The following is a 22,740-nucleotide window of genomic DNA, read 5'->3' as shown; positions in this document are numbered from 1 at the left end:
ACACAGGGACTAAACTTCATGAGCAGTACATTTTATTAAACATATAATGCATTCATACATGAAACATTGATTCATGTGACATTTGATGTCAAATATAATTTTTTAAGAGCTCAATAAGATGGCACCCTATATTAAACTATGTGATGTAGTGGAAGCCCTACCTAAGTCACATATGGAATTATAGAAAGTATTCAGCGATTTAACAGCATCTCACATTAAGGCAAAGGTGAAAGTGAAAGACTTATTATGCATTCTGATATATTAAACTGAAAGGCCATATGCTAAAACCCTGTAATAGCACAGTCATTACTGTTGATGCTAAATATATATGCATAACCATAAATAGTTATAAAGGCTTGTCAATCCTTATGCAGCATTATGAAAACTATAATATTATGAATGAATTCAAAATGGATACTGGGTTTAAGTAGTGTATCCACATTGTTTCTGCATGAATGACATAAACTGAACGTTTAATGTATCCACAATATCCAAGCAGAATTTACAGTCTTGACCAAAAAACTCTTTATTGCGTGATACAACATACAAGATGCGCAAACAGCTAATGGAGGGACAGGAGTGGAAAATTCATTTCTTTTGGAAAAATCCCATGATGGAGGCTTGTTTTGAAGATTTATTTGAAGCTGCGGCTGTTTTCTTCGCATTTTTCCTCCCTTCCTCTTTCTTCCCAGGGAATGATGGGAAGACCGCAGCCTTCGGTTTGCTGGTTTCCACCTCTTCATCCTCAGAGTAGGATTCACTTTCTAACACTTTCTCAGTCACTGAAATGTGAGATGTGAGGCCATACATTTATTTAATAAAAAAAAATATTTCACATACACACATATTGAAATGATAATTAACACTGATTAACATTATGAAATTATAAAAATACAGTATCGGTAGTATTCACAATTCCTTTTCGGATGGCCATTTATAGACTTGCTTTACTGATCAGCATTAATCTTAATACTGTAAATCTATGTCAGCTACTTCATTTTTACTTCACTTGAGTAGCACATGGATACATGAATACTTTTCACCAAGTCAGCAAAGGAAAATGAAATGGTAAACATTGTACCGATGCAGCCTTCTTCATCAAGAAACGTTTTTGGCTTTAAAACTCGTCTCCTCTTCCTTATCTTTCTTCCGGTAGAGACCTGTATAAAATATTAGATATATAGATATATAAATCATTTACACACACACTCACACACACAGACTACCGGTCAAAGGTTTGGGGTCACTTAGAAATTCCCATTCCACCATTCCACTCCACTACAGACAGAATACCAGCTGAGATCAGTTGCATTGATTTTTTTAAACGGCAACAGTTTTCAGATTACATTATGTGCTTATTTAATTGCAAAAGGGTTCTCGAATGTTGTAGAAAGAAATGGTTCAATATATATATTGAAAATGACCATATGTTTGTAAAAAGGCAAACAAAAAAAATGACATTACATTACAAACAATGTTTAAATTCTTACTTCTGGAGTTGCCGTGGGTTGTTTTTCCGTTGTCTTTTCTGGGCTTTCTGCTGTTACCACGGCAGGTTTAGCCGGTAAATCTGTCACGGTTGACAAATTATCAGTTTTAATTAACAACCAATTTTGCTCCATATTAGAAGCCCTTTCATGTATAGGCTTGATTTTTCATACCTTCGTCATCACTGCTATCGAGCTGCGGTTTCTTTATCCTTCGCCTTTTCTTCTTCTGGCTGCCAGTCTCTATCTTCTCATCCTCGCTATCCGTGAGGTCAGGCCTCTTGGTCTTACTAATAACATAGAAACGGGATTAGGTAAGACGATGGCTGCCAAATATATATATATACATGTGTATACATATACACATTGGGCTTTTTTGCCTTTCTTTTGACAGGACAGCGGAGAGTGACAGGAAGTGAGTAAGAGAGAGATGGGGTGGAATCAGGAAATGACCCGGGTCAGACTCTAACCCAGGTCCCCATGGGCATGTGGACCCAAATATAGTACAGGCGCTTTAACCAGTTGTGCCACAGCTGATTGAGAACAAAGAACACTTGATAACGAGCATGATGTATTTCATACACAATTTATCAGGTCTCTCCTGTGCTAGAATCAGCTCATTGGTCTTATTGTGATAGCCTACTTGTTGCAGATACAGACATAAAATATATCCTCTCATTCTACCTTAAATGTACACTTTTAAAAATGTAGACATTCACTCATAACAAACAAAGACATTTTATAAAGTCTATGGTAATAGATAATTCTGCCCAGAACCGAAGTGTTTTTCAGTCATCTGTCTGACTTCCAGTTAATGGTAGGGATAGGGATATTTTTACATTTCGATTCCAATTTAAGGGTTTAAGTGTACAGATACAAAAATCCATTGTTAAACACACCATTTACTTCACATCAGATTATTAGAATTGATTCATTTAGATTTCCTTCACACCTACATCTAGCTTGCAGTGTAAACTGCTAGTAGTTCAGCAAGCACACTGGAGTAATTAGTTCTGTAAGAACACCAGACTCACCTCCTAGGATCCTTGTTTTCCCTCTTAGCTTTAAAATCTCCAAGTCCCTTCTCTTTCTCATCATCCAATTTGGATGGCAGCTCTGGATCTTTTTTCTCCACTGGAGACGACTGCTCAGCTTCTGTCTTGATGCATTTGTCCTGTTTTTCTATTCAACAAAAAATGTTTAAATTAAAAAACTTAAATAAGCAGATCATTTTAGTGAAATCAGCATCATACCAGGGTCTGTGGAATGGCTTAGGCCCACATCATCACATCTAGTGTGCAGACACTACATGCTTTACTTATTTTGTCTCGCATATAATTCTGTCCTACACTTTTTGACTTTTACACATACACACAAAAACAGGCTCACATATACACACACAGGCAGCACATGATTGGGCGCTCGCTCGCTCGCTCGCTCACTCACACACACACACACTTAGAGAATTTATTTACTTGTTGATTTCATGAAAAACTTCGCCATGCCTGCAGGTTTAACTTCCACGGCCTCAACCTGTATCAGTAAACAAACATGATTGCTACATACAGTAAATTCCCATTACATACAAAAATAATACATGCCCATTACAAACACTACAGTTCAAAAGTTTAAGGTCACTAAGAAGTTTTCTTTTTTCCAAACAAAAGCAAATTAATGATTCTTCGAAGAAAGCAAAGTTTATAGGGCACAATTATTATTTCCATTCTAAATCATTATTTCAAACCTTGCCATTCTCTTCTATCTAAACTTGTCATTATATTGTCATTATTTCTAACCATGTCTAGCCTTCCTATTCATTTTTCTATTCAGAAAAAGGGAAGGAAATGTCTAAGTGACCCAAAGCTTTTGAATGCCAACATATTATATTCAAATATTCAGTATAAACAACTACCGAAGGTGCGTCTTCTTTCTTTTCCACTTTCACTTCTATGTTGGACCCCTGACTCTTCACAGTACTTTTGTTTGCAAACATCCCCATAATGCTTTTACTCGTTTTAACATTAGTTTTGGCAACTGGAGCTTGAGCAGTTAATCCAGCTTTTGTGACTTTTTCTGGGGATGAGGTTCGTTGTATTTCTTGAATTAACTCCAATTCTGCAGTGGTCATGGGAACGGCAGCAGCACAATGGATTGCACTGTACCTACAAAATAAAATAGAAATAAAAATAAGTGACATCAGTGGTTTCATATCACTGGATAACAAAGGTTTCTCAGAGCCAATTCATATTCTAACTTTAAAGGGGAAATCCGGTGTTAAATGGGTTTTAGATATGTTAAGTATGACCATAAGCTAGAGTCATGGACGAGGGGTGACCCTTTAAGTGTCTTGACTGTGCTTTATGACGATTCTCATTTGCAAGATATGCCACAGGCATTGTGGATGACACTGACACCAGATGACACTGGATGGTGGATGACACTGCTTTCAAGCAGCAGCAGTAATACAAAGAAAAGGGACCCATATTAAGTGTTTCTTCTCTCATTGCACACTATTAAAGGTGCTGTACGTACGACATACATTGTGTTGCTATGATGCTATCAGAGATTGAAGAAACATTTTCAAATACTGGCTTCACTGACAACAATGGTGCAGACAGGATATTCACAATTCAAACCTCTATTTTCGCCTGCAAATACTGTTTATGTTTTGAGTTTGTGTTATGGCCTACCTCCATCAATTTACCAATCACACCACTAGTAGCATTTTGTCCTTTGGATTGCCAGATTAGCCTACTTAACACTTTCAAATGTTTTCATATTGGACTGCAATGCCCATTTTAAACGCTAGTGGTCTTTCTTACACTTTCTTACACCCTTAACCACATATTAAATAGAAAAAATGTAATTGGCAATAAAATCATTCCATGCAAAAAGAAACGTATTTCATGCAAAACCTTACATGCAAAATACTTATAACGCTTGTGGAAACAGCCAGCAAGTGCTCAACATGTATGGGAACTACTTTAGGACTGTTGGAAAACCAACCAAAGAAGAATCCGTCAGAAAAAACAGGTGTTTCAAAACTGGCTGATAGTCTTGTTCTTTAGCTAAACTTCAGTTTGACTACATGTAACGGATGCCAGCTAGCTTAGCTGTGCTTGTGGAACGTTGGTAAACCTCACTCCCCGACGCCTCAAGAGTGCTGCTGGCATGCGAGTCAGTAGCCTGGGCTATTGGCTCAATTGTTAGCGCGCTCGCCTCCCGATCCGAGGTGCTGCTGTTTCGTGGGTTCGAGTCCGGGCGTGTGCAGGGCTGAATCGCGCAGGTTCAACACAACGCAGGTTACATACAGGTAAAATATTTTTAAGAATTTAGAATCACAATGCCTTATCTTCTCAATTTAAAACATGGCCAAGGCGACATGAAATGAGCATTACTGTACAACGATTTACGGCAAAAGACAAAATACTTGAATAAAAAGGTACTACTGAAAAATCAACCTTGTTTTAGAATTACAGTTTGCACCTACTTGTTGCAGTTTTTCAGATTATCTCTCACGGCATCATAGTCTGTACTGTAAAGAGTACTGCTGTCTTTTATCTCAGCTTTCTGGATGCTGTACACATGTATGCTGATTGCTGGCTCCATCCTGGACTTCATATCTGTAGTTGTAGAAACACTGAATTTAATTCACACCAAGTTTAACAAGTTTATATGTCATCTTTTCTTGCATGCAATGCGTGTGACATACGTATGGTATCTCACTGTAAACAGCAGCAACACTGCAAATATCGTATTTGTAAGGGAATGTTTATTAAGAGACTTCTGTGACTAAAAAGGAAATGTTAAGACATTTTAAAACAATGGTCTTACCTTCAAGTTTGTCTTCACGCACCACAGACACCTTGTGGCACTAGAACAAGACCAAAACACAATGTCAACTATTACAAAACGAGTCTAACACTTCCGTTTTCACAATGGGGAATCGAATCAGAGGGCTGCCAAAGCAAAGCAAGGTCACTTCAAGAGTGATGTGTGTCTGTGTGTGTGCGGTGGGGGCTAGTTCATAAACACATTCAGATTACAGTAGGTTCTCAAGAATATTTTGCTGATCAGAGATCATCTGGCAATGCGTACTGAAACAAGGAGTGCAAATGCGAGTTTAGGAGTAGTTCAGGAGCCACACATTTCCCCTGAGGAAGAGAAGCTGACCAAAGCAGTGCAGTACTCAGGCTATATTGTTAGAAATCATGTCATGTTTTGCCGTTCTGTCTTCTGATAAGGGCTCTTTGCAGTTGTCAGATAGATTGATTGATTGACAGTTGTCTTGTAAATTAAGAGTTGTTAAAGGCCCCTAAAGAGTTTTTTTTTTACCTTAATAATAATGTTTGCAAAATCATGTCGATGGCACATAAACTCTTAATAGGGCGAACGGCACTTCTGCCACACTCTAAGCAAGTCTAATTGCTTGTAAAACAGCCATAGGAAGTTTGGTGTTTGGTAGGAACAGACACACACATGCAGGCAAGCAGACACAGATCCCAGAGATCTCTTTCTACAGACTGCTGTCGGTGCATTCCCTCTATATTGTATCAGAGTTATGTTCATACTTTGTTGCAAAAGACGCATATAATTTGTTTATTATTGTGCTTCTCAACTGAGGAGGCCCCTGAAAGCAAATCTTAGTGCTGTTTTAAAGGGACACCGGGCAAGAGTCTGTACGTGTCGATACATGTGCGAGCCCTCGCTCAGTCTGAAGCTCTTTTCCTTTACTTTGCATCTTCCGTCAAGGGTTTTCGCTGCTTCTTCGCCGGCTCTGCCATTATACACACGTTTGCAACAATTGCTAGCGTTTTGTTAGCCTGCAGGTTGTAAACTGAAGGTCGGCGGGTCGGGTACACAACTTGCAAGCGGGATATTCCTCCTACAGGCAGTAGGGGCGGGCGAGAGTCTTCATTCACCCTTTAATGAGTCATTTAACCATATACCAACTTACGGAGATGATTAATTAACACAAAAACGTTGCCTGGTGTCCTTTTAAAGCATGTTGTTGACTGGCAGTCCATCAAAAAACCAAGTGTATTCACTTCCTAAAGTGATTTTATTATTTTAGAAATTAATATGTCAAGGAATATTCAATGTGTCAAGTCAGTCTTGAATCCCTTTGTCTCAGGAGTGAAGACCATGTTAATATTGTGACGGTTGTGTAGGTAAGTAAGAAGTGCAGACTCACCAAGCTACCGTTCTGAACACACTTTCCAGAGACAAGGTAGGTGGCATGAAGCTGAGTGTTTGACCCATCCTTTCGACACCGGTCCAAGTAATGGTAAAGCATCCTGTCACATAACACATTGACATTGATGACAAACTGTATCTTTCTGTATTTCTTTGAAATCCACTAAACGCAGTAAGTAACCTTACTTACTGTTTGGCAATGTTGACATGGACACCCAGGGCAAGACTTAGCCATTTATACGTCACCTGTTCAAAAGCCAATGCACAGGTTAGTATAAAAATTCATAAGAGCTAACAATAAGACCAAGCCACATGTCTCCTCTACACCCCTACCATCAAAGACTCTGCAGCATATGTTTTAAAACGTTGCTGGCAGTTTATGTAGACAATTGTGTACGTTTCAGTTGTGACAGACCATTTTACATCTTTATTCTCTAGAAGGATGTAGTTAGGTTAGTTGCACATCACAGAACAGTTATTGGTTACTTTTTTTGATGTGACGATTTTGTCAAAACTAGTTATGGCTATCTAACGTTACAGAAGATCCTTGTTGGGCCACTTGCTCAATAATAGTTTGGCTAACAACAACAGCGAACAAAACAGCAAGGATAACCAACTGCCAACCTAGTAAGTTATGTCATCGCTGCCTAGAGATTGACAGATAGCCTACCTAGGTAAATATAGTTCATGACGCTTTCCTTTAAATGCTCAACAATGATTGAAAATGCATGAACTTACTATTTTATTATGATCATTTATGTATTCATCAATGTTGTCTAAATATAGTTCGTCCATTATTCCTGGTGTGGTTGGCTGAAAATTGACTGGGGGATCTTTAAGCGCGCGGGAAAATCATCGCGGAAAAGTACATTTGTAAACTTCCTGTCAGGTGTTCTCCTTCTCCGCTGGTTAGTTACAATGCACTACAGTAAATAGACCCATACTGCCACCTACCGCGTTGTTCACGTAGTTCACGAGGACTTCTGCCACGCTTGATTAGAGAAAGACATTGGGGTCCAAAAGTCGGATACCACTGTTGTTGTTGCCTCTCATTTGCTTTATGATAAGTGGCGGTTTTTGAAAACACTTCTAAGACATGACTGCAGACCCAAACGTGCTGAATCCTCAAATTAGATTATTTGATTTATTTACATGAAAATATCACAGATTTTTGAGGTGACCCAAGTGTATATTAGTCATAAACACAGACAGCCATATTGAATTACTTGAATTTATTTATTTATTAAATGTGATGCTTGAATGCATTGAAGCACATAATGAAACACTCCATTTGTTGTTTCCCTCTCAAACGTGATTGGATTGTGCAGGCGTGACTGATTGGGACAGCCTATCAGCAATCACCTTTAGCTTTCCGCCAAAGTCAACTCCATGGTCAGATTTAGATAAGAGACGAAACCATGGACGAAACAATGGATGAAGACGCAGCAGGTCCATCCCGGGAATGTGCCAACCTGTGCCCCCACCTCGCCAGACTATTTCAATTTTCTGAAGAAATTCTGATGATAGTTTTCGCTTCAAGTGTTTGAATTACAAAATAGTATTTTGTATTTGAAATATGTATTTTAAATACATGTATTAGAAATACTGCCCATCCCTGGCAACATGGTAAAAAGATGAAAATTACTTGATTTTACTTCCAATTCATTTTACATTCTCCAAGGTATTAACATGATCATTTTTCATAACTCCATGTACTGTAGGACGTTTCTGTACATAAATTTAAGCACTGTGGCAGTAGTAATGCAATATTTAGAAAATGTAGGCTACTCTTGTACTCTTGATACTCAAGTACTTTTAAAAACAAGTACTTCAGTACTTTTACTTAAGTAGACATCTGACTGTTGTACTTTTACTTGTACTTGAGTAAAATTTGTACTCTGTCCGCCTCTGCATATATCATATATCAACTGAAAATATAGGTGCTTGACATTGTTACAAATGATTATAATTCAGCAGGTAATATTCTGCTCATTCATCACTACATCATTAATCAGCAGGTGATATTTGGCTCTTTTCATTCATCGTTCTATCATTTTTCAGCAGATAGGCCTAATATTCGGCTAACCTTTCCACGTTAACAAATTCAATCTTCTACAATTCATTCTCTAGGGAAGATAAATTAAAGTGTTTTGCTGTGAAGAATGACCAAAAAAAACCATGTCATAAGTTATTGCCATATTTTTGGGCTGAAGTAGCTTGCATAGCATTGGCCATCGAGTAGAAATGACTATGGCTCCAGGTGTGATACCAGAATGATTCAGATGGCTTGAGTGATAATCACGGCTCAGCCAATTGCTTGCAAGTGGGGTAATGCCAAATGGAGTGAGAGTGTGACACCCCTCACCTTCTTGCATTTATCCATTCATGCTTTCAGCTCATTGACTGGTCTCAGTGCAATAAAGACATTGGCATTATTGAGATTACTCGGGTATGCAGAGCATAGAAAGATAGAGAACATGCCGAGGAAACTGTTTACAACAGCATCACTGGAAAACATACAAATTCTAGATCAGCAACAGAATCACTGGGAAATATACAAATACTAGATCAGCAACACTGAAATTCTGAGGGGGCAAATGAAAAGCCAACGTGTACTAAAAATGTATAATGGGCTCCTGAATCAAAGGAGCAACTCAGGGTGCAGGGTGAAGACATATCAACTTCATTTTAGTGATCATACTCTGGTATTAGTGCCTAATAAACATTACTGATCATTAGGCCTATACAGTATGTTGACCTTTATTCTGATTGAATAGGTAATTTATTTATCAGAACAAACTGTACACATACACATCTGGTTGATCCTGGTGGAGGGACTGAATGTGATTTGCCTATTCAGCTCTGGTACTTCCCTATGGCTCTAGCGACTCATGGTCTAGTCTCGCAGGACTCTGGCATGTAGTGTCAGTTACCATCTCCCTCCATGCTTTCAAGAAGAAGTGTCTCAATGCAACGATCGGCAGCCTTCCACTTTTTTCCCTCTCTATAAGCAGATGGAGCTCAATTAGCATTTCACTAGTCCCTTTTCGTCTTTCAATTGCTACCTTCCCTGCAGAGCCCATGCTTTTTGTGTGGATTGCCCCGTTTCTGGCCCTTGTAAGCGTTGGCAGGGTGACAGTATTCGAGTGTGCAAACTTGTGCTATTGTCCCAAGTCCAGGAGGAGCCATGGCGACCTCACTAATGTGACACAGGAAAATGTTTGCTGATGGCAATTCTATGGGCTTTGTCCGACTCTTTCTCCTTCATGACGACTCGATTTAAGTCTCTAAATGTTAAACTACAAATGCAGGAGTGCTATCCAGCTCCCTCTCTTTTGTCTTGTGAGGTTTGAATGAGTAATTCAGCCTTTGTGTTTCTCAATTGAGGGGGCAAACAGAAAGACAAGATTCTTGAGCGCTCAAGTCCCCTTTCCATGGATATATGTGCATCTCAGTAGTCTCCCTACCCCCTACCTTTTCTGACATCATTCTTAAGACAAGGGGACACCCTAAGATCAGAACAGAATCCGATACAAACAGACCCATGGTGGGGTCTGCCTTAATACACATTTATACACATAATAACTTCTCCCATAAAAACACATCACCATCACATGAATTGCGCTTATTTACATAGTGCCACTGACAATGACAAACATTGTATCAAAGTTGCTTTATAGAGCCCTCAGCTAATCTCTAGAACAAACCCAAAGGTGACAAGAATTTTTTTTTTACTTTGAACAGGATAAAACCACAATCAACCTTTGTCTGTCTGTTTGCCTATAGCCACTTGGTCATGTCATTTGTTGGCATAAGATATCATATATCTCACTGCAATTTATATCGCTAGACACAGATTAAACAGAAGTACTTTCTAAAAGTAACTGTCTCACCTGGATTAAGCTGGCGGCACTGTGTGGATCGTTCTTTGATTTCTCCAGTGCCGTTAACACAATCAGGCTACTGCAAGATGCAGGAAGACATCTTCACATTCACAGCCTCCTGAATAACTGACTACCCGACAAACAGACATATACATACAGTATGACAGGGAACATACATCTGGGCAGGTTTAGCAGCACAGGAACACCAAAAGAGACCATACACTCACCTTGAAGGAACACAGTTCAAACTCATTCTGATGCTATAGACTGACTTATAACACGGAGACTGACATTGTAGTGCACACACAGAACGCTTGATATTGCACTCTGTAATGTTATGACCCTTTTAGTCAGTTTATGGCTAAACTAACTGGGTGCTGTTTTAACGCTAAATGGCATTGAATATTGACGCCATGGGGGATAGATATCAGTTTTTCCATTGTGTTCCTTTAATTCCCTTTTTATGCTTCACTCAGAGGGGCGTGAGAGCGGTGGAGAGAGAGAGTACAGGGAACTGGTTGATCGCTTTGTGCCGTGGTGTGGGAACATCCACCTCCACATTAATGTGACCGCGACAAAGGAGATAGTTGTGAACTTTAGGATGACCAGGATTAATTATGGCCGCCGCTGTAACAGTGCAGTAATGTAGGTTTTGTCACACACGCACTCATACACGCACACACACACACACACACTCACATACACACACACAAACAGACATACACACACACACACAGGTGCACACAGAGAACCTTGAGAACATCCTCTGTTTATTTGTTGTATAACAAATACGTTTCGGTTAAATCTGTCTTGCAATTTCAGCATGAAAAAATGGTTATTCATGTAATTGCCTCCACACCACCCAGCTGGAGGTATATGTTTAGCTATGTAGCAGAATGGTAGTTTGAACACCATTGCCAACTTGAGAGAAGACATGGAGGTGGTGGAGGGCCATACCTGTGTTTTCACCTTGGGGCAGAACACAGGGTACAGTCTAGTGCAGTGCTTTTTCAGACCAAGGACTTAACCAATAAATAAAAAAAAAAGTCACGCACCACCTAACTAAAAAATAAAAGAGTAGACCTACTTCAACATACACAATAGGCCAACTGAACCACCTTTATTGTCTTTGCTTAAACTGCCACATACTGTAGGCAGTGTTTGCAGAACTGTTTGGATTCACATACAAGTTGGTTTAATATTGCAAACAACTCATCTATATTATATTCTACCACGCCTGCTCGCGGACCACTTGGGATAGCTTGTGGACCACCAGTGGTCCCCGGAGAAACACTGGTCTAGTGAATACATGGCTGTCAGAAGCTCTAATCTTTTACCAATTGGTGCACCAATGGGCTAGTTGCTTTACCCAGATTAAGTTTAACAGTCACAAGGATACAAGGATACAAGGAAGTTTATTGTGACATGCATATAGTTACTGGAAGTAAGAAATGCAGTGAAATTATGTCTGGTGTCAGCCTATTTGTGCATTTATGGGGGGGGTAAAAAGTGCAGTAGAAGAGGGGTTTAGTAGATTAAATTAAGTCATTTTATGTGTGAGAATTACTGGGCCACCAATCAACGTCAAGCTTTGCCACAGTTTTCAGATCATCTGGCTTAAGCGCATATACACACATGCAAAGTGTAACTGGATTAAAATAAATGTGCATTTCTTCAACGAATAAAAAATTGCAAGTGAATCAAGTCCATCACAATTAGCCCACCAAAAAATCCTCAGGTAGGTTAAAATAAAGGCCCTGCTTGGGGTCTGGGGCAGGCACAAAAAAGCACAGAGTCTCTCTAAAGGAATTCTGCATCAATTAGCCGTTCATCTAGGACAATCTCCATGACAACAATTTGCTGTGACAAAGAATTGGGTTTCAGGGAGCTTGGTTGCTCATTGGGGTGAATAGTGAAGAAAGTGAGGTCGCTGATTGGCCCAAAGAAAGCAGCACAACTACATGGAGTTACTCATTCAGCTTGTTCAAGTGCTTAAACTGTTTCTCTGAGAGAGTAACGGGCCAGACAACTCCAACTTCAATAGATGGGGTCATCACTGAAGATGAGAAATCGTTGGAAACGTATCTCTGTCTTTACAAATGAATGCATGCTATTTTTTGGACCTTGCACAGAGTGCAAGTTTTCACCTTTCCAGTAGGGCCAGCCTAAGTTAAATGTGCAGCCTATGCTTTTTCAAAGATCTGCGCTAAAATGGATTGAAGCTACGTGAGCACGCACGGCTTTACGATGGCAAATGCAGACAGCGAGGTCAGGACACTGCTGAACTTTGTTAATTTGGCATCAAGCGACATCAAAGCAGCGCTTGACAAATCGGCTCCCTGCAGGCGCTCAGTGGACCATAGGAAATACTTGCAGAAACAGCTGAAACGCTTTTCAAAGAGATACAGGTTACCTCGTTGTCGTTCGCACAGAACAGAACTTGGGACAAGTAATGTATCTGAAGACAACCCTGTTAAGTATTCCCTTGACGGCATCCGTCAGTGGAATCTCAGGGGAAAGAATGAATCAGTGGCATCGGAGCTGCACGAGAACTCTTATCACAAGACTGAAGATCAGAACCAGGTGCCTATGCGGAATCGCCAACTTCCAGCTTCTTTCTGGAAAGAACCCACATCTCCCTCACAAAGTTTGACAGCTCTGGTCAAAGGTAGGCCTACCAGTAAAGAAACGGATGGTCCAAGGGTTGTGATTCCTTTGGTGCCGGACGGTGGGGGAAAAATTAACAATAACGACGTCAATTCTTTGCCCACTTATTGTGATTCTGTGGACAGCGCACCGCTCAAGATGGACTTAACGTACAGGAATGTAGATTTATGTGGGTGCTATTCTTTTCAATATCACAGACACGTCTTACAAAGACACTTGACTGCTCCACGCTCTGCATGTTTTGACGTTGCCCCCCCTGCAGGAACGGCCGTTGATGTTGACAGACATAACTTACCAAACCGACTGGAGTACCATGCAACCCATGTCGTTGTGAAGCCAATTCCGACCAAACCGGCGCTCTCGATGTTCAGTATGTTTGGATTTATTTAAGAGAAGTGGTAGGCTGTAGGTTACAAGAAATTGTGAAATCTTGTTTTTCTCTAGGAGTGCTAGGTTGTTTGTCTTTCATTACCTGTATTAGATAGTGGTAGGCTACAGGACCAGCCTCTGTCATGAAGCAACCCTATAGGGTTTAAGCTTTACCGATATATTAGTTCTTAACAGCTCTATAATTGCGCACTGTTCCTTCACAGTAGCAAGGCTACTGGACTGATACATGCCAAAGGAAAATAAGTTCTCTTTGATAAATCCAGGTATAGGTAACAATGTTACTTCTTGGTACTGATGATTTTTAGAAAGGTATACTAAGGTTAAGATTACAATTATGAAAACGGCGCAGATTTGAGTAGAATTGAATGTGTTCTAACTCTGTTTAACACTGTTTTAACTGTTGTTGTGTTTATATAAAAACAAACATATTTCAAGCATGCACATTTTCAACCTTATTTTAAACCATGGAAACAAAAACATAAACCAGGCCTGACACTGGTTCACTGGATGCAGAGTGTAAACCTAGAATTTTTTAAAACAGTTGGGGGTAGCCGTGGCCCACTGGTTAGCACTCTGGACTTGTAACCGGAGGGTTGCTGGATCGCCCCGACCAGTGGGCTGCGGCTGAAGTGCCCTTGAGCAAGGCACCTAACCCCTCACTGCTCCCTGAGCGCCGCCGTTGTAGCAGGCAGCTCTCACTGCGCCGGGATTAGTGTGTGCTTCACCTCACTGTGTTCACTGTGTGCTGTTTGTGTTTGGGTTAAATGCAAAAGTCTCTGCAGAGACCAAATTTCCCTCACGGGATCAAAAAAAGTATATATACTTGTCCAGCAGCTGCATGCTGCATTCAGCACATTGAAAAACATTTCTGGTCCCAAGGTGAGTGTGTCAAAGGAATGAGAGCTGGTATGCAAGGGGCAGGCTGTGTATGGATTGACTCAACCAACTGATGGATGTTGGTGAATTGAAACAGTTGGAATCAGCCAAGGAAATCAAATTGATCATCCACATGATCTAAGGTTAGTCTAGCAGTTCTTGCAGCTAAACTAATTATTCTGAAGATGTGGGTGCCTAAAGGAGTTACTAAAATTTCAATCTGACTAACAACAATAAATTATCCCAAAGAATGGGCCTTCAGTGAAATAAATTGACAGACATAAAAGGACATAAAGAAGACCCGCAACATTTATTGAAATTGTTTTGTTTTGTTCTTATTTGTTGATGATGTTGTATGGCCTATACAATTTAACTAAGCCCCTAATTGAAGTATGCAAATTGCCACAGTTTTGCAGAAGCGAACCTCTATAACATAATAAAAACAAACTAAACAAATAAATTCACATTTTGATGTGGTCAATGTTATACATACACAAAGCTTTAAAGAGCTCATGTGATTTCATGGTGGTGTTATAACATTTGATGGAAGGAAAGTTTATAATCAAACCAAAAAATAACAGTTAGTCTACTTTAAATATATGGTGAAGAAGTGTTTCCCTCGCATATAGAGATGTCCCTACTGCACAGACATGTACATAATTATCTGTAATAGTTTGTGTGACCCCAACATCCTAATCAAGCACACCACTCCCTTACTGAAACACATACATACCTTTATTTTGCATTACATACATACAGTACATAGTTACATTCATTTAAGGCGTAAATGGAGGAGGCGAATCTCAGGACTGTTGAACTCTGGATCCTGTTTGTCTGGTGGAATCTCCTCAGACTGGAAATGCTGTAGTAGCCGCTGAAAATTAACGTGACAGAGAACAGTAATCAATTGTCACATTATCAACCATAACTGGGGGGGTGGGGGGGTTCTCATGCATGAACTATAGCTACCGCATGGTATATGTCATTGAGCTGACTCATCAATGTTTGCGCTTAAGGTCTTGCCCATGTTAAATTAACCAACTAAATTTGCCTAGTTATTAATTTAGCTTGAGTTAGACTGCGCAGTTTGCCCATTATTTAAACCAGGGCCCTGGGTGGAAAAATCATGCAGGACTTTGATTTCCAGTGTGCGTCTTCAACAGGATCCTAAAATAGAAGTTCTCAGAATAAAGGTGATTTCCGCAACTTCTCACCTCAAAGAACCTCCTCTCTATTTCAGGGTTTACTCCTTCAGTTCGCTGCTCATAACAGCAAACGATGCACGTCTTCTCTCCAGCTAGGGCTTGAAGGGTTTCCACAAGAGGCCCAACAGACTGTTCGGGAAGCACAATAAAAAATAACTTGAAACTCTTCAATAATAATACAGTCATCTGCACATTGTATCAACAAAATGCATGTATGTCTGCAGGGAAGAGAGGGTTAAGTTGAGCCAAAAGTATGAAACAATAATAAAACACTAAAGATACAATACAAGTTCAGAATGTGCGTCATGATTTGAAACCCTAGCTGTGTTGTTTGGTTCAAATAGATAGTATTGTCACAAAAAAGTTGTCTTGTGGCTCAACTTTAGGGGCAAGTTGGACTTATTCTCTTGATTTTATTAATGACCATGAAATAAATATTACAATCAATTTATCCACAATTGAAAACTGAAGATATTTTACCAAATTAAGAAAAAAAGACATATTTTAAGGAGCATCCACAAATATTTCTTTTTCATTTTTACTGTTTGTTTGTAAGGTCAAGTAATTTAACATACAAACATACCATAATCACTAACATGCCATACAATGTTGTGAATATCCATGCTATGAAATCAATGCAATCGACTCTAACATTTCACATACAGAAAATGCTAAATGTGGCTGATTCTTCTATGTGATCCACAAGAGGGTACTAGGTAGGTCTACTAGGTCTACACGGACATGACTATGTAGCCCCTCACTGTTATTCCTCTGTCATTACAGGGCATGACAACAGTTGTTATGCTATGCTACAGTCAATATATGAAATATAATGTTATTCTTTATTAGGACATGTCACCAAGGGCTGACTAAGTGTGATGCTACTGTCATTTTGAAATGTATGACAATGGTGGCAATGGTAGAGCTAGAAGCAATTGAAACAGACAGCTGTTGCAGTACCACCAAACGGAAAAATTAAATAAAACATACCTGTTCATAATAGATACAGTCTGCCATCAGAATAACATCAGGAGGTGGAAGGAAATCTGTAGTGTTTTCACCCCTGTCAATAATCAAACCAAAAGTGACAAACAAATCAGTTCTCTGCACCTCACGTCACTTCACTTTTTGTTCTGTGCACTTCACATCACATCTAAGATCAACTGGATCTGTTACCAGAAGTGAGAAAGCAAAAAGTGTACTTGGGTAAAAGCATTGTTTCTTTATAACTATAAGTATTCATTTTGAAATGTGTGGATTCAAATAATAAATTATGGAGCAGCCCCTGTGCCTCCTTCAAATGCAAACATGTCCCTATACCCTATGTGGAAATGCAATGCACGTGGAAAGGCACCCCTTGCATGTCACTGTCCTGAAATTATTCTGTTGGTATCAGCTCTATTTCATCATTCAGCTCATTAATTTCTCAAAGTTTTTTAGCAGCCCTTTCTACTTTTCATTTGGAATTGGGCCACTGATGAGGTGGTAACACAAGGTAATTTCATTCTGATCTAGGTAATTTGTCAGTTTTTTCACAAAATATTACTCCTTATGTAAACATAGACAAAGGCTATGTTAAGGCACAGTCACAGGCTTCTCTGCATACATATTCTCTTAGTAACATGGCCAAGGCTTTCTTAGAGAACTTAGAAAAAGAGGGTGCAGGTGTTTTACCTGAATTCCTAGGATTATATGAATGTGATTTAAAAGTTTGATATGAAGGGCAAACAAGTGAACATACAACTACAAATCACAGGCAAACAGCTAAAGGGATACAAACCATCGTAATACTTTGGCTGTGGCAGACCCTGTAATCAACGCCTGGTTTTCCGTGATGTTCTTCTGAAGAAGATGCTGAAGGTCGTCCAGATCAGTTAAAATGACATGGGCTCTAAGCACAGCAACAACATACATTAAATAACTTAAGAAGGATCTTTGATTCAACAGTGATATTTGGATAACCGTAATAAGCTACACTCACCCTAATGTGGCTGCAACAAGACCTACAATACCAGTGCCTGCTCCCAGTTCAAGCACGTTTTTTGAAGTCCAAAAACTAACCCCTGAACTTGAATTTAAAAATGACTCTGTTTCCAAATATTTTCCTAAAACAATTGCTGCATCCCATACCACGTGGCCTACATCCCCTTTTAGACACTGGTTCACTTTAAGAACTGAACCGTCATTTTTCTCAAGTTCACGGACAAAATAGTTATCTTCCTCACACTGTTCCGACACATTCGCCATAGCTATAACGTTAGTCAGTGTTGTGAAGTGCTCATTCACGATTCCTAAATCGATGAGGCGCCTATATTTGTGATCTATTCTGGATCATAAACAGTAGAAAAAAGATCCGCCGATAGAGCCAATCTCTGGTTATACCAGAGTCCATTTATTAGAAATACCAAAGTTATATGATCACTTATGCCTGATCATTTACAGTCTACTTTTCAAAATAGCCTAACGTAACTTCGCGTGTCATTTTAGCGACTCAATTTCTTCTTCCTCTTCTTTTTTTAGTTGAAGCAGACTAGGCGCTTTTGTGGCGCATTGCTGCCTCTCACTGTTGGATGATGGAACTTCTGTTACAATGGCATAAGAAAAACTGTCCTGTGGAAACAGATACATTGGTATGGTAAGTGAGGAAAACCATCTTTTTAATTTAGAATTTATTTCGTTGCAATCTGGATGTTAACTAATTGCAAGACCATGTGAGAAGTGTAGTGTATGTCACAAAAAATAGAATTCTATCCCACTAGCAGGAGAAAGAGAAACGGCTGTCTGAAGGAAACATACAGGCAGAAGACTCCACACCAGGCCTGGTTATCCAACCATAGCCGAAGGCGTTGTAGGATCCCCCATGTCCCCTTTGACGGCAGCTGCACCCTGGCTCCCAGGAGGGGAGGCCAGGAGAGTGCTGGAGCAGTGGCTGGAGGAGCTGGACATGAAACCCATTTGTGATTGTCTTATATTTCAGTTTGTTTATTCAGTCAGTCAGTGACACGGTGTTTCTATATCTACAGTATCTATCAGGAGGCACAGAAGAAAACGCAGGAAGAGAAAGACAGACAAGTGCCCAGCTGAAAGGGCCGCAGGAGAGAGTGATGGAAGTTAAAAAACTGAGAAAGAGAGATAAAGACATGGCAAAGGAAAGATGAGAGAGTAAATAGTGATAAATGAGATCAAGAAAAAAAAAGCAATGCAGGAAGAGAGAGATACAAAAGATGGAAGGAAATGGAAAGACAGATGAGGGAGATGATGAAGAAAGTGAGAGAGCAGAAGAGAATGTTAAGAGAAAAAGCAACAGAGCAAGAAAGATTGATAAGAGAGAAGAAAAAAGCCAGAGGAGAAAATGTTGAGGGGGAAAAGCAAAGGAAGAAGAAAGACAAATAAGACTGATGGAAGAAAAAGCAATAGAACAGGAGGGAATGTTGAGAAAGATGGAGACATTTTTGAAGGAGATGGAAGAAGAAAAGAGAGACCAAAAATAATTCAAGAAAGATGAAGACATGGCAAAACTGAAAGAGAGAAAGATGAATGAAATGCCAAAGAGGAAGGAAGGCTGAAGAGAGAGATGGCGCTCTCTCCTGTCAGCCCAACAACACTCTTCATCATATTCCATTCTCCACCATGCACATTCATGTTGCTTGCTCTATCACATTGCACATTATTTAAGCTACATCATTTGACCTGTTTACAGCAGTATATTACCTATGTTACTTATTGTCCTAAATAGCATGCCTGTTATCTATAATATTGTATTTTGCTTACTGTTGTAGCTTATATTGTCTATGTTATATTGCAAATTTAATATTGTCTATATTTGTTTGTAGAGCTATGAGTGATATCATGGTCTGGACCCAAATTCATTCTATGTAGCTTACTAACTCACTAGGCCAAACATATCTGATTCTCATTCTAAAGTGGCCCAGTCAAATTTCAACCTTACTGAATTCCATCAGTAATGGAGCTTTAAGGCCTGTGGTAGCAACCTTTCCAACCTCAAAGACCCGGAGATTGCTGAAATAGATCAGTTAAAAACATATGTAAATGTGCATATATGTGTAAATATAGTCCTGTCGAATTTATTTTTGTTCTACTTTAGCAAAGATTGTATTCTTTGATGTTCAGTAATCCGAGACTTTTGCTTTGGCATTATTGAAATTCGTCCGGAAGTGAAAGAATATTGACGATTGTTGCTGACGCAACGCAGCAGCCGAAGTGGACATTATTGAGAACAAGGTGGTGCGGCAAATATCTTAACATAACACTGTTATTTCAGAATTAATGGATGCTAGCTGAAATGTCTGGTGTCAAGCATACATCGGTATATACATGAACATATAGATGTAACGTTAACAAGGTGACGTAACCCTTGTAAAATGCTTCTGTCATCTGTAAGTTTGCGTTAACACAGCTAACGTTAGCTAGTCAGCTAACTAACTGCTAATCAGCTAAGTTAACAGCTAAGTTGTGCCTCACTTACACAAAATGTTTTTTCACCCTAGAAGCATCATGTGAAAAAGAAAGCCATTTGAAATTCCCGTGGCTTGTCGAAGGAGAACATATCTCCATTGGAATTGTAACCGAGCTTCGAAGTATCCCGGCTGCTCGACACTAGCAAGAGGAACGAGAGAGAACCCGGGAGGATCTGCTCAGAGGAAGTCGACAGGCATTCTTATTTCTTCCTCGGAATCCTTAATTCCATTTTCACGTTGGATGAACAAGACACTCGGAAGATGTCATGTTGTTTCTGGATTTTGATGGACTCGTAATATAACGTTAGTTAATCGTATCAGTATCTGGGCCTTTGTGTAACGTTAACAGAGGCAACGATACGGATTATTGACCACCAGTAAATCTAATCATTATCCAGTCCCCGTAGACAGGATAACGCATCAAATAACGTTACCTTACACACTGTTGCTCAAACTAAACGTAAGCAGTAATTACATTGTGATTTTATGATTTCATCGCAACCCGGATGTTTGTGCTATAAGCACGTTTCTTCTTTAGGAAGTGACACCTCTAGTGGCCTATAGGCATTTTGGTTAATAATCAAGACTAGGCTCTTGAAAAAAGAAACATTGATATTTGAATGCAACTATTGATTTCCAACAACTAAAACATTTTCTGATGCAGTGTGTTTTGTCCACAGAAGATATTGACAACTGACAATCTGAAGTTGATTACAAGCTGTTAGGCTAGGATTCCACTCTAAAAGCTGTAAAAGACTTACCTATGCTTAACTTACAAAATGGGGAAAATGTTATCCAAGATATTTGGCAACAAGGAGATGAGAATACTCATGCTTGGACTTGATGCTGCTGGGAAAACCACCATCCTTTACAAACTGAAATTAGGACAGTCAGTTACCACAATTCCAACGGTTGGCTTCAATGTTGAGACAGTCACCTACAAAAATGTCAAGTTCAACGTGTGGGATGTAGGTGGACAGGACAAGATCCGTCCCCTATGGCGACATTACTACACTGGCACTCAGGGCTTGATCTTTGTTGTGGATTGTGCTGACAGGGACAGGATTGATGAGGCCAGGCAAGAACTTCACCGCATCATCAATGATCGTGAAATGCGCGATGCCATTATCCTTATCTTTGCCAATAAACAAGACCTTCCTGATGCTATGAAGCCTCATGAAATCCAGGAAAAGCTGGGTCTCACACGCATTCGGGATAGGAATTGGTATGTGCAACCTGCATGTGCAACAACGGGTGATGGACTCTACGAGGGCCTGACTTGGCTAACATCAAATTATAAATCATGACTGAATTAAACAACTGGGAATGATAACCATAACATGACTCATCACAAATATTATGTAAAAGGAGGTTTTAAATGGATATGAGAAGTTGATGCATCATTTTGTATTATAACAACTAGGCCTAATAACTTCGGGGACACTGGATGAATTCCATTGGTCTTAAATTCATCTGCTTGATAGTACACTGATAGTCATGGTTACTGTGGCATGACCAATATCATTTGTTTATTATGTGATTTTGTCCTGTGTTTTTTTTTTTTTTTATGTGTTCTGTTGGTATGGTTGAACAGTCTAAGTATCTGTCTGGAGAAACTTGGGTGAATTGGTTTTAAGGGTTGTGTGAGACAAGCAATCACATATGGAAAGTCTCACAAACTAGAAGATATGTTGTGTAACCCCATTTATATGTAATGCTTCACATCTAAACAAATACAGCATTGTTGCCTTTTCACTGTCACAAGTTTTGTTAAAGGGGCAAGGGGCACTCATCTTATTTGGTATGTTACCTCAGGACAGGGCTGTGTCAGTCTGCAAAAATATCAGTCTGTGGTTTGGATGATTTACCAGCTTAGCACCGGTGACACCTTATTTGAAAAGTTTTCTAGAGTGTAGCCAGACGAGATGTTTGTAACTACATACCAATGCTAGACATTTTGCAGCTTCAAAACCATCAGCCTCTAGCCACCAGTGCTATGAGCAAAACAAATTACTTTACAGCCCTGCTTCAGGATGAGTAAGGTTGTGTATTGGCAAGAATCTAGTGTTACGGTATGTATCGTGGTGAAGGGGTTATGAATCATAACTATTATGAATCAATAACTTATGATTAAATATAGGTGATTTGCAATGTTCTGTCTAATTATAGAAAAAAACTGTCTGTTATATAGTATAAGAGACATACCACTATGCTAAAACATTGCATTTGTCCCAGTCCCTGCCAGTATCCAATATCATACTGCTGCTTGTTGTGCTGTCTGAAATTAACACAGGATATCAGTTAAAAAATGAAGGAGTTTTTGAGAATCAGTATAGTATCAAACAAAACTCAATACTTAAGTGTATCTATATTCCACCTTTAAAGATAAGAACATATTGCATTTAATTCTGGTATGTAGCTCCAAAGTCTAAGATTTATCCAAAGATGTTTTACTGTCCACTCCTGTTATTGTGTTACCACTACAATTGTGAGTGTCAAGAAATGGAATTGAGATTACGATTGTTTTTCTCTGTGATAGGTCCAAATAAAAAAATCA

At 39.4% G+C, this 22,740-nt stretch overlaps 4 protein-coding genes across 7 annotated transcripts; 2 read left to right on the top strand and 2 right to left on the bottom strand.

The window, feature by feature from the left end:
* Positions 1-501: 501 nt before the first annotated feature.
* On the bottom strand, positions 502-7,571 carry pold3 (polymerase (DNA-directed), delta 3, accessory subunit). Of its 2 annotated transcripts, none has more exons than XM_042073128.1 (12): positions 7,422-7,571; positions 6,874-6,929; positions 6,682-6,784; positions 5,322-5,361; positions 4,978-5,110; positions 3,397-3,649; positions 2,963-3,020; positions 2,522-2,669; positions 1,662-1,777; positions 1,491-1,570; positions 1,082-1,160; positions 502-782 (listed from the first exon to the last, which is right to left on the bottom strand). In XM_042073128.1, exons 1-12 carry the CDS (start codon positions 7,476-7,478, stop codon positions 589-591), a joined length of 1,317 nt encoding a protein of 438 aa, XP_041929062.1. In that variant the 5' UTR covers positions 7,479-7,571; the 3' UTR covers positions 502-588. The 2 variants fall into 2 exon arrangements, with proteins under 2 accessions (XP_041929062.1, XP_041929064.1); XM_042073130.1 differs by having other exon boundaries at positions 3,400-3,649.
* Positions 7,572-12,456: 4,885 nt separating this feature from the next.
* LOC121693247 (protein FAM181A-like) lies at positions 12,457-13,988 on the top strand. Its single transcript, XM_042072550.1, has one exon. The coding sequence runs from the start codon at positions 12,815-12,817 to the stop codon at positions 13,622-13,624; it is 810 nt and encodes a 269-aa protein (XP_041928484.1). The 5' UTR covers positions 12,457-12,814; the 3' UTR covers positions 13,625-13,988.
* An 803-nt stretch (positions 13,989-14,791) lies between these two features.
* vcpkmt (valosin containing protein lysine (K) methyltransferase) lies at positions 14,792-20,325 on the bottom strand. 2 transcript variants are annotated; one of them, XM_042072551.1, is made up of 7 exons: positions 20,192-20,323; positions 18,502-18,643; positions 17,687-18,315; positions 17,486-17,596; positions 16,696-16,768; positions 15,715-15,834; positions 14,792-15,374 (listed from the first exon to the last, which is right to left on the bottom strand). In XM_042072551.1, the coding sequence occupies exons 3-7, from the start codon at positions 17,950-17,952 to the stop codon at positions 15,273-15,275; spliced, it is 672 nt and encodes a 223-aa protein (XP_041928485.1). In that variant the 5' UTR covers positions 17,953-18,315; positions 18,502-18,643; positions 20,192-20,323; the 3' UTR covers positions 14,792-15,272. The 2 variants fall into 2 exon arrangements, with proteins under 2 accessions (XP_041928485.1, XP_041928486.1); XM_042072552.1 differs by lacking the exon at positions 18,502-18,643 and having other exon boundaries at positions 20,192-20,325.
* Positions 20,326-20,505: 180 nt separating this feature from the next.
* LOC121693250 (ADP-ribosylation factor 6-like) lies at positions 20,506-21,936 on the top strand. Of its 2 annotated transcripts, none has more exons than XM_042072553.1 (2): positions 20,506-20,643; positions 20,864-21,936. In XM_042072553.1, exon 2 carries the CDS (start codon positions 20,963-20,965, stop codon positions 21,488-21,490), a length of 528 nt encoding a protein of 175 aa, XP_041928487.1. In that variant the 5' UTR covers positions 20,506-20,643; positions 20,864-20,962; the 3' UTR covers positions 21,491-21,936. The 2 variants fall into 2 exon arrangements, with proteins under 2 accessions (XP_041928487.1, XP_041928488.1); XM_042072554.1 differs by having other exon boundaries at positions 20,516-20,643; positions 20,867-21,936.
* The last annotated feature ends 804 nt before the right edge of the window (positions 21,937-22,740 follow it).

This window comes from Alosa sapidissima, chromosome 19, assembly GCF_018492685.1.
Source record: "Alosa sapidissima isolate fAloSap1 chromosome 19, fAloSap1.pri, whole genome shotgun sequence".
In the NCBI taxonomy this organism is placed as follows: domain Eukaryota; kingdom Metazoa; phylum Chordata; class Actinopteri; order Clupeiformes; family Clupeidae; genus Alosa; species Alosa sapidissima.
This window is presented reverse-complemented; position numbering and strand designations above follow the sequence as displayed.

Excerpts from the sequence above, each read along its gene's own strand:
- pold3 (XM_042073128.1), bottom strand. The coding sequence starts at position 7,478 with ATGGACGAACTATATTTAGACAACATTGATGAATACATAAATGATCAT. Across the intron at positions 6,785-6,873 it reads CATGTCAACATTGCCAAACA|GATGCTTTACCATTACTTGG; the intron begins GTAAGTAAGGTT and ends GTTATGTGACAG. Across the intron at positions 3,021-3,396 it reads AAGAAGACGCACCTTCGGTA|GTTGAGGCCGTGGAAGTTAA; the intron begins GTTGTTTATACT and ends TTACTGATACAG.
- LOC121693247 (XM_042072550.1), top strand. The coding sequence starts at position 12,815 with ATGGCAAATGCAGACAGCGAGGTCAGGACACTGCTGAACTTTGTTAAT.
- vcpkmt (XM_042072552.1), bottom strand. The coding sequence starts at position 17,952 with ATGGCGAATGTGTCGGAACAGTGTGAGGAAGATAACTATTTTGTCCGT. Across the intron at positions 17,597-17,686 it reads CTTGTTGCAGCCACATTAGG|AGCCCATGTCATTTTAACTG; the intron begins GTGAGTGTAGCT and ends TGCTGTGCTTAG. Across the intron at positions 16,769-17,485 it reads ACAGCCAAAGTATTACGATG|GGGTGAAAACACTACAGATT; the intron begins GTTTGTATCCCT and ends GATTATTGACAG.
- LOC121693250 (XM_042072553.1), top strand. The coding sequence starts at position 20,963 with ATGGGGAAAATGTTATCCAAGATATTTGGCAACAAGGAGATGAGAATA.